At 34.6% G+C, this 10,697-nt stretch overlaps 1 protein-coding gene across 1 annotated transcript; it reads right to left on the minus strand.

Annotated features, from left to right (window-relative positions):
* Positions 1 to 3,704: 3,704 nt before the first annotated feature.
* LOC126696788 (pyridoxine/pyridoxamine 5'-phosphate oxidase 2) lies at positions 3,705 to 10,432 on the minus strand. The gene is made up of 6 exons (XM_050393509.1): positions 10,265 to 10,432; positions 10,058 to 10,165; positions 9,724 to 9,756; positions 9,460 to 9,555; positions 4,178 to 4,342; positions 3,705 to 4,093 (listed from the first exon to the last, which is right to left on the minus strand). Exons 1-6 carry the CDS (start codon positions 10,355 to 10,357, stop codon positions 3,992 to 3,994), a joined length of 597 nt encoding a protein of 198 aa, XP_050249466.1. The 5' UTR covers positions 10,358 to 10,432; the 3' UTR covers positions 3,705 to 3,991.
* Positions 10,433 to 10,697: the final 265 nt, after the last annotated feature.

The following is a 10,697-nucleotide window of genomic DNA, read 5'->3' on the forward strand; positions in this document are numbered from 1 at the left end:
GGACCAAAAACCAAGCCACACGTGACAAATCTCCACCTTGGCTTGATTTTGGTCAAGCCCCACAAATGAAACTTCTCCGCTGCCAAACCAAAGCCCCCAAGTGCTATCACAAACTACAAAGACCCTTGGGAAGTGTGTCTTTGATAGGAAGATTCTTTGATTAGAATCTTCCCTCTTGTTGAACGAAAATTATATAATGTACCCGGCATATATGCCGGGTACACCATATACTAGCTCCTTGTTGAAAAGGTTTCACTGTCTTACTTCCTAAAAAATAAGAATTATAGATACAAGGGGAGTTTGCTCTAAATAATTAAATCTATTATCAGGTCAAGTTACTAATTAGTTTCTTTTTGGTGTAGCTAGAATTCGAATTCAAGACCCTTATTCAGAGAAAATAAACTTTACTAATTGAACTAACTAAAACCTCTTCTAAGATTAATCCATAACTACCTCCCAACCTCACCCCACTATCATAGTCCACAGAGCTCAACAAACATAATTTTTTTTTTATTCAACATGGGTTGTATAAAATGAGAATGAATATAACATAAGAACACTAGATATAATCGGATTTATATTGTGGAGAGGATGATATTTTTTATTTTATTTTTTTATAATTTTGAAAGTAGGTCATTTATAAGTATCCTAATTAACTCAAATTTTTTTTTTTTTTGAGAGGGTGGGTGGGGGGATAAGTAAATTGATTATGTAGATAGATCGTATGAAGGAGTAGAAACCCAATAATTTAATGAGTCTAGTTAATGGGCGTCTTTAGAGCATTTGTGAATGAAATATTTTAAGAAAGTTTTGATATCATATTATGAGAAAGACAAAACTTAGGTACAGTACCTTAGGTGCTATTCCTTAGGTTTCCCTCTTTAAATTTAGTCATGTGGCTACTTAATTTAAAAATACACTTCCATCCCATGAGAACAAATTCACATTGCAGAATCTTAAAATGGGAATTTAAGGAACAACACTTAAATACTGTATCTAAGTCTTGCTCTTATGAGAAATATAAAAAGTGGTAAAAAAAAAAATCAGTTATTTTTTTACCCATAAAAAAATTATAAACGTGGTTCATAAACCAAAATCCTTAAGATATCGTTAACTTTTTCCTAATCTAATAATTCTAGAATACCTCTCTCCAAAGCTTCTACCCTAACTCGTTGGGATTCTATAAAGCTTCTACTCTAACTCATTGGGATTCTATTAACAGTGAAAGATACTCAATTCAAAGCCTTATTCCATAACAGAAATAACTTGGTAACCGCAAGGAAATAAATGCCTAGGTAACATTATGCTTAGACTTCATTTGGATGAATTTAATTTTCACTTTAAAAAAATGTACAATTTTTTTAAGTTATCACATTAAAAAAAAAAAAAAAAAATGAGAAACCACTTTTTAAAGTTATTGCTGTACTTTTATACAACAAACAAATAAACTGATGAAAAAAACTTGGCCAAAATGCAAAACACCCTTTAAAATTTTGGTCTGTTAAAACACCCCCTAAGGTTTTAACTTTTAATGCTTTCCTATAATTCCTTAAAGTTTTTATATCCACCAAATTGACCCTTGTAACTAACTTTGTTAGCTCTTATGGATAGAAGAATGACATGGCAATGACGTGACTACATAAAGAAAACTAACTAATTCGCGTTACTAGTCATGTGAATTTTCTATTCATAAAAGCTAATTAGAAGTTAGTCCCATGGATCAATTTGACAAATATAAAAACCTCAGTAAGTTATAAGGAAAAATTGAATCATAAGGGATGTTTTTGCATCTAAGCCAAACCTCAGGTGAGTGTTTTTGCATTTAGGCCAAACAAATTCATCAAAACTTACACTAGAATTACTATAATCAATAGACGTTAAAAATAATTATAAGAAGAAGAAAGTATCTCATGAGACGGTCTCATGAGACCTATGTCTTAATGACATGTGGGTCTCACATGAGATCGTACAAGAATTTTCCTTACGGGAAGACAAATAGAACAAACTAGCTTTAACAGCTAATCTGTAGCATGCCCGAAAGTCAAGGGAAGTACAAAGAAGCTGGTGTTAATGACTAAGATCCTTTGAAAGGTGGCTACTGGTTAGCACCCACCTATATATGGTTGGGACTTCGGAGTAAAATACTCTTTCATTTGATACATGAAGAGGGGATAGAAGTACAAGATTGATTCTGCATACCTTTAAAAAGAAAATCTAGTTCACAGTGGTTGTCCAATAGCGACAAGCCATGCATGGTAAGGTTCCACCGAGCATGATCTTCGCCATCTGTGTCATCTGATCTCCCACCACAAGATAATCTTCTGGACAAAGCACTGGCCTGGGGATTCGTTCAATTATCCAAGCCAAGAAATTTTGTCGAATGTGAAACCCCCCTTTCATTTTGATACATGTACCACATGATCACACTTTAATCTCAAACTCGAGAGATGCTGATAAGTGAAACAAAAGAAGTAATCGTATTATATGTAGTGCAGCAGAAACCCAAATTAAAAAAATATTACTTCATCAAAAAAACATTAAAATACTACTAGAGCACTGGTAGTACTAGAATGATAGTACAATAAACTTGGGGAGTACAATACTTACAATAAACATGGGAGTACAGTACTTACCAGATTCCTGAAGAACTTAAAAGCACAATTATAAAGTAATGAACTAATAACTAACACCGTTTGTGATATAGTAGTAGGAGTTCTTGTATTGTTCCACATTATATTTGGTAGGAGTTAAGAGATTCGAGTATGCTTAAATGAATGTATTATGTCTATGATGATAACCCTATCAAGATTCGGGTAGTACACATGATATTACTAATTATCATCATATAATGTAGTGTCCATGAGTTTACAACAAAGACTCTTTTTTTTATTTTTTTTTTAATTCAGCCAAAAAACAAAGTGATGAACTAATATTAAACAAGGTTTCTTTCAGCACCAGCAGAGACACAGTTTTCAATAAAAAAGAAAAAAAAAAAACACAGTTTTTAATTGCGAATCTTCCCTCTAATCATATATAGCATTGTTAATTTTTCATTGGGCTTAAGGAAAGCCCTTGGAAATATTGTTCAAAGAAACAAGTGCAGCTAACAGCCCTACATGTCATAGTATTCATAGCATTGAAAGTAAATCCAACAACCCAGCTTTCCTCGGATAGCAATGCTGGTACAACCACCCCTCAAAACAACATAGGTTTTCACTTTTCAGTACATAGTATGTAATGTAACGTAAAGAAATCAATGATAAATAGGACCACTCATTTTCTTCCGTTGAAAGCAGGTGAAATGCATTTTTATCCCTTCCATTGAAAAGCCTCTTGCTCAAATGAGTATTCCGCAAACACAGTTGGGAAAGATTGGACTTTCCACAAGAATTTCCATCACTTCCTTTTACAATGTTGGATTGGGATGCTCATTTAGGCAAGATGCTTTGCATGGAAAGGCTAGTGGACATCCACAACATCAAATCAAAGATTTCACATCAAAGAGGTATATGCATAACTCTTTACCTGTTTCAGTACTAGTCACTCATTCCTCATAAATTGTATTGCCTAATCACACATGATTAAAAATTAGGAGGAAAAGTCACATCCATCCAAATAGGTCTCCTCCACGCAAGTTCCTTTCAAATGTTGGAATGGGATGTCATTTAGGCAAAGATGCTTTGCATTGAAGGCTACTAGACATCTACAACATCAAAATAAAGGCTTCACATAAATGAGGTATGTAAAACTCTTTTAACTGTTTCAGTACTAGTCATGAATTGTATTGCCTGATCTAGACATAACCAAAGAATTACAAGTCATACATCTACACAAATATATCTCCCTTTTATTTTTAGAAGAAAAAGAAAATCAATTTATACAATGCACTAGGGAGAGATCATGAAAAGAATCTCTCTATAATCAATTTGATAAATGACTTCTTAATTGGCAACTTGTTTCAAATTGGAATCCAAATATCAAAAAGCAGATATTATGGGTTGATAATCTCTGAAGTCCAGCACTTCTCTCCATTAACATTCAGTCCAGATGCGAATTTTACCCTTAGGTTGCTCTTCAAATTCAAGTAATCAACCTGGGGATAATTGGATATCATAACATTAAGAATTGGAAACAACTAGATCATAAAATGCATACAAGACTAGAGAAGCTACTAAACCTGATCTGGATCTAGAACCAGCAGACAAAATGCCACAACTGGACCTGTGGAAGGATCTAAGAAATCTTGGTGTGGCTGTTCACTTAGACAGGGAAGACCTGGACTAGGCCCTGAATACTGCAGTCTTGATTTCGGAGAACTAGCAAACCAAGATATCTGTCTTTGCTGCATTAGGAATTAAAACGTATAAGGAAATGTAAGCATTGAAGATAGGTCAAAGCTTGAATGATAAAACATTTATAATGTAGAGCACTAAGACTTAAGAGGTATGGTTTGGCCTGAAAATCAGTCCAGAGTTTCTAACATCCACTTAGGATTTGGTTGAAGAAAAAAGGAAAAGAGAAAGAGGGGGGGGGGGGGGGGGGGGTTTAAATTGTAGTTTTCCTTTTTTATATAAGAAAAATCTATACTAAAAATACTACTTTAAGAAAAAAGAGTACAAAGCAGTCAAATAGTACAAGCAAGAAAAAGAAAAAAACAAAAAATTAGTTACAAAAGAGAAAGAGAACTAATAAACAGATAGAGGGAATCACTAGATGTGAGTACCATAGCCCAAGACCAATTGTAAAAATTAACCACTAAATGAAGCAAGCAATTGGTCTCCCGAAGTATCAACATCCTCACACGTACATCTATAATGCTCCCTCCATTTACACTACATCAAGCACAACTAAATTCCAAATGTCTAACAAGTGTATCCCCAACCAATTCCTCCAACCAAAAAGAAGATCTAGTACCGTTCTTGTAGGACCCAAGAAACCCCAAACCAAACTACAAGTTCGATTGTAATGTCCTCCTAAAACTTTAAATTTGAGCCATCAACCCCCTAGTTTATTAGAAGAGTTGCAATATTCCATAGGTGAAATTATCAACCCCGTAAATAATTAGATTAGTTGTGATATTCAATCACAGTTAAAATTTCACCAATCCCATTATAACCTAAGTTGCACCGACACGGATACGGGTACGGATACGACACGGACATGGACACAGGGGTACTGCAATTTTTGAAAAATAAGGATACGACACGACGTAGACATGGTAATTAAATAATTAATTAAAATTTATATTTAGGCATATTTTTTTATATTTTTAGACATAAAATACGTTTATGTCTAGAATTTAAATTCTGTAAGAACTACAAATAAGTAAACTAAAACCCAAAGTAGTACAATTATACACATAAAATGTTTAGAGTACAAACCAAAAGTTTAAATAAATAAAACTATAGCAGGACACACAAAAACAGAAACCACTAAAATCATAATAAACATTACAATTTATAAAGCAAAAGGCTGAGTAAAGAAACAAAAAATAATAATTTAAAATATATATATACACACAGTATAACACAGTGACAGTGAGAGTGGGATTAAAAAAAAAATGTGTTACAAGTAACACTAACAGTGCACCCATTCAGCCAAAGCATATCTAAAAGAAAGAAAAAAAAAAAAAAAAAAAAAAACAGAGAGAGAGAAGAGAAGAGGTCAGACTTGTCCATGCTGAGAGAGAGAGAGATCAGAAGGGACAGAAGGCACAGCGTCAATGGCAATTGTCTATGGAGCTCGCCGACTCGCCGATTGGCCCGATCTAGCACCAGCGAGGGACAGGGGGTAGCGGGCAGAGGCTAGAGGGAGGGTTGAGCTGTGGGTTTCAACTTTCACGGTAATGACTTTTTTTTTTATAAATAACGTAAGAATATTATTAATAATAGAAAAATTGCCAAGCCGAGTACATTGGGGATGTACTATGGGGGCACAGATCAAGAAACAAAAGAACAATGGTCAAGAAAAATAGAAAATGAAGAACAAGAAAAATGAGAAAAGACCACACTCCATTCAAAGAGAGTGTGTAAGAAAAAAGACTTAATCTCTAGCAAAGAATGTTCACAACCCTCAAAGCTTCTAGCATTCCTTTCACACCAAATACACCAAATCAAGCAATGAGGTACTAATTTCCAAACATCAATGTGATGATGTTGCACAAACTTCCCTTGCCAAGTGTCAAACAACTCAAGAACAGTATGAGGCATAACCCATTGAATACCAAACAAGCAGAAAACCAAAGACCACAGGTCCACAACTCCCAAGCTATGAAGCAATGAAGTAAAAGATGATCCACCGACTCCCCACACCTCTTACACATATAGCACCAGTCAAGCACTATCACTTGTCTTTTACGAAGGTTATCTGTTGTTAAGATCTTACCTAAGGAAGCAAACCAAGAAAAGAAAGCAACCCTTGGAGGAACCTTCGATTGCCATATCATTCTCCATGGAAAGGAAACAAGAGTAGAAGGGTAGAAGGAGTTATAATAATCTCTAACCTAAAAACCTTTATTCCTTGCAGGCTTCCAACAAACCTTATCTGGGCCAAACCCCCGCACTATCAAAGAATAGACCAACCGATCGAACCCTTGGAGGAACTTTCACAATAATGACTTCTCAGACTCTAAGCTTTTTTGTTTTAGGGTATATCACAAAATCAACGGTAATGATTTGTCCATCCATCAAAATCTATGATTTTCTGTTCTTTTTTTTTTTTTTTTTTTCACTGCTGGTGTGTACACCGCATCGGCACTGTGTCGAAGAACCGAAAAAAAAGAGAAAAAAGACACCACTCAGACATCGGAGTCCAGCCAGTCGTGCCGGTATCCGTGTCCGACACGTGTCAAACACTGGTACTTCGCCAAAAATAGCGTGTCGATGCAACCTAAATTATAACCTTGAAAATGCTTATTACATGATTTTAAAAAATAAATATATTTGGGAAACTATTGAGGGAAACAAGGTTAATTATTATCATTTGCATTTGTTTGGTGACAATATGCAAGTGAAGCATTTTTCTCTTCACATTTTTTTCCTAATAATTTTTTCCCCTTTTAATTTATTATTATCCTTTTGATAATTCAATAGTTACAACAAGAGAGAGGATTTGAGTCTTAAACGTCTCTATTGAAGGTTCCAGTTGGGTTACTAGACTCTTGGCCTTTTAATTTTATATTATGACAAGATACACACGTAAATTTGATAGTTAAGCATAACTAAAATTTGGAAAAACTTTAAAAGTAGTGAGGCATTGCAACTAACCCAACAGTTTGATTGCTCACATTTAAAGTTTAATGAACTTCTATTAACTTGGTGCAAACACCGAATATGCCCATTGACCAAATTGATGTTGATTGATTCTAATGGACCTGATTGATCATAATTAATGCTGGTTGATGCTAAACTTTTTAGAATTTTTTTTTTTTTTTTTTTTTTTTTTTTTTTTTTTTCGTATTATATGTAATTAGTTACAAGTTGTCTCGTTTTCTTACTTGGTTATGAAGTTATTTCCCTTGCTTCCTTGATGTAACTTGGGAATCCTATTTATAGGCCTTAGAATTCTCTATTATAGATAACGTGATCATTAATTAATATATTTTGGTTGGGAATTTCCTTCCAATGCTTGGTGCAAACTTCAAACGACCCTTAGTGCTAAAGCCGGGCCTTCTATTTTTGTCTCTCTAGTCAATCCTAGGTATGGACTCTTAGGTTTCTCCCTCTTATTATATTTTCCCTGCAAATACAACAACAACATGGGTTTAGTCCTAAATTCTGATGTGGCACATTGCTAGCAGGGAATGCCCCAATGAGCATCTATATTGGATCCATTCCTAATTAAGTGACTAAATTTTATGTTGGTCATCAGCCTACTGCAACCCTCTCCCTTTTCCCGGACTTGGTATCGGTTATGAACAAAATATATGACACCAAGCATAGACATAGACAAAGTTCTATTTTCCCTAAAAATATCTTTGAGAATTTTGTGCAGCATCTTGACTTCATATTTTGGGTGGAAAATTGCAATTTACCCAAAGGGAATCAAATGTTATAGTCTATTTAACTTCATGTTCTTAAAGTGCATGTGGGCAAGTTTTGTGTAGCCAAATTTTTTTTTTGATAATTAGTTTTGTGTAGCGAAAATTTGAGGTTAACGTAGCATTTTAAACCAATCATGGGCTTATGGTGCTGGTTTTGTTTGTGACAATGTGGTTAAGGACAACTTGGAATCGCATTTGGGACTACGGTGGTGGCTGTGGTGTGTTTGAGTGGAGGCAAGGTGAGGTGACGGTATGTTGATAGAGGTGTTGTAGGGTTCAAATCATTTAAAATTCTCAATTAGCTTATTCCAAAAAAAAAAAAAATTAAAAATTTCCAGAAATTTGAAGCTCTTCATTTTTTTCAGTCCCTTTTCTTTCTAAAATGGGGAAATGATACTTTCCTCAACTGTTATGTAAAGTTTAATTTGCCAACCTAGGGGTTAAAAATTTAAACTTTACGTACCTTAGGCCAAGCATGCTAATATTACTCCAGCCATTATAAAAAACTTGCAGATATCATGGACTCGGGGAAAAAGCCCTAATAGAACTCATTCTTCCTCAAATTTCTATCCAAAACCATCCCAATCCACCACCCACAGCCACTATTCTTCTTCTAATTTCCACACATCACCACCCAAGATCACCATAAAACCCCATCATTTGAAACACCAAACCTATCATAAAAGCCCACAGCCCCCAAACCTTTATCCTCCTCCACTGTCTTTAACAACACCAAAGCATAACAAGCAAAGCTTTTGTACCAAACATCATTCTACAACCTCTAGTAACTAAACAGAACCTCAATCGCTATCCACACCAGTCACTTATATCATGAAGGCCAGACCCAGCCACCATCATCTCCATTTTTAGTTTTATTACCATGGCCTCTCAAGGATCATCACTAAAGATTGTGCAGTGTATGTAATCAGTTTACTGTTGGATAAAAATTAGAACTTCACATTGGATATTTGCAAATCAACAATTACTTTAATAGCCTTTCCGCTCTCTCAAGATATAACAACACAGGCTATCTGTCCTGTCTTACATCAACAGTTTGCATAAAACATTATGAAAATTGCAAATCTTTATATGCATCACAAAACCAAGCTTTTACACATCAATAATATAGTTAAACAAGACATGCAAATTCCAGGTTACTGACATATGTCATTATGAATTTTGTTAACATCAAAATGTGGCTTCACTTATTATGAACCAAATGGTTTTTCCTTCTAAAAATTTAGCAAGCCATTATTATTCGCATGTGCCATCAAATACATACACTTACAGGAGCATATTTCTAAACCTATAGATTTTTCTTGTAACTAGGATGAATTCCATATCTCTACACTATCAAAGAATTTTCAAAATGAGGCATTTACAATGAGCTTGAAATCACAAATAAGACCAAGTCTTACCTGAAGTTTCTTGGGATCAGTAGTTGATGCATCAATGATATCAATTTTCCCATTGATCCGGAATTGCTCCCAAGAGTCAGTAAAATACCAACATATCTAAAAATCAAATTTCAAGTTTAGGATAGACCTAAGAACACAAAATTACCAAACTGGGAGACAAGCTTCAGCAATCAATGGTGGGAATGCAGTATAGTAGTACAGCTAAATTATAGGAAAATATATTTTTTGACATAATTTTTGGATTATACCTTAGAGAATTATTACCTCAGCAAATGGGCAATGCTTAAGATCCTCTATCTGCATAGTAAGCCAAAAAATTAAACCTCAACAAGCAGATTCTCAATTACTACAAACCACAATACTCAACATAGCCCACTAAAAACGCCATGGAAAAGCAAATGGGCAGTGAACAATAACTTCAATTAGCATAGTTTTAAGCCAAAATCCAAGCCCAACGGCTCAATCTTCAATAAAACACAAAACCCAGATCATAATTACATCTTAAACCAGGAAAAATAAAATCCCCATGTGAATTAAAACACAAATTTGAAGTCTTTAAAAAGAATTAAAGTGTCTAAATAAGGAAAATAAAAGGAACCTTGTGAGTTCGGGAATCAGTGTTGATTTGGATCTGGTCAGTGTTCTCTTGAAATCCTCTGAAAACCAGAGTGCGGTTTGAAGGTCTCCCATTTGATCCAATCGTAGCCTGAAAACAACAACAACAAAAACAACAATTACAGACGATGTTTTCAAAGAAAGAAAGAAAGCAAGAGAAAAATAAAAGATGTGGGAAAAATGAAGGCACAAGTTGAAAATAGGAAGAGTGCTTGAGGTGGGAATTGGAGTCCAATGCGCTGAGAAGAAGCTGCTTCCATGGCCCCATTGTTACAGTTCCCATGCCTATCTTCCTTTCTTTTTTGCCTTTCGCAATCTATCTTCCTTTTTTTACGTTTTTGCTACTTATTTGATTTCATAAAACGCTGTTTCTAAGGACGCTTTTTGTCTTGTTTGGAGAGACGGTGTTCTAACTAGCGATTTAACACCCCCCCTCCTTTTTTTTTTTCTTTTTTTTTTTTTTTTTTTTGGATAAAAAAAAGTTTGCCTCCAAATATGTTTTGGAGCTATCTTCCAACTTTCCGTGTGCCATTACACATATTTGATGCGATAGTCACTCTACAAATATAAATGATTATAAAGTATGGGGGGTAAGGGTTAAGGTCAAGGTTCAAGTTTTTAAA

Source organism: Quercus robur, chromosome 8 (genome assembly GCF_932294415.1).
Source record: "Quercus robur chromosome 8, dhQueRobu3.1, whole genome shotgun sequence".
Classification (NCBI taxonomy): domain Eukaryota; kingdom Viridiplantae; phylum Streptophyta; class Magnoliopsida; order Fagales; family Fagaceae; genus Quercus; species Quercus robur.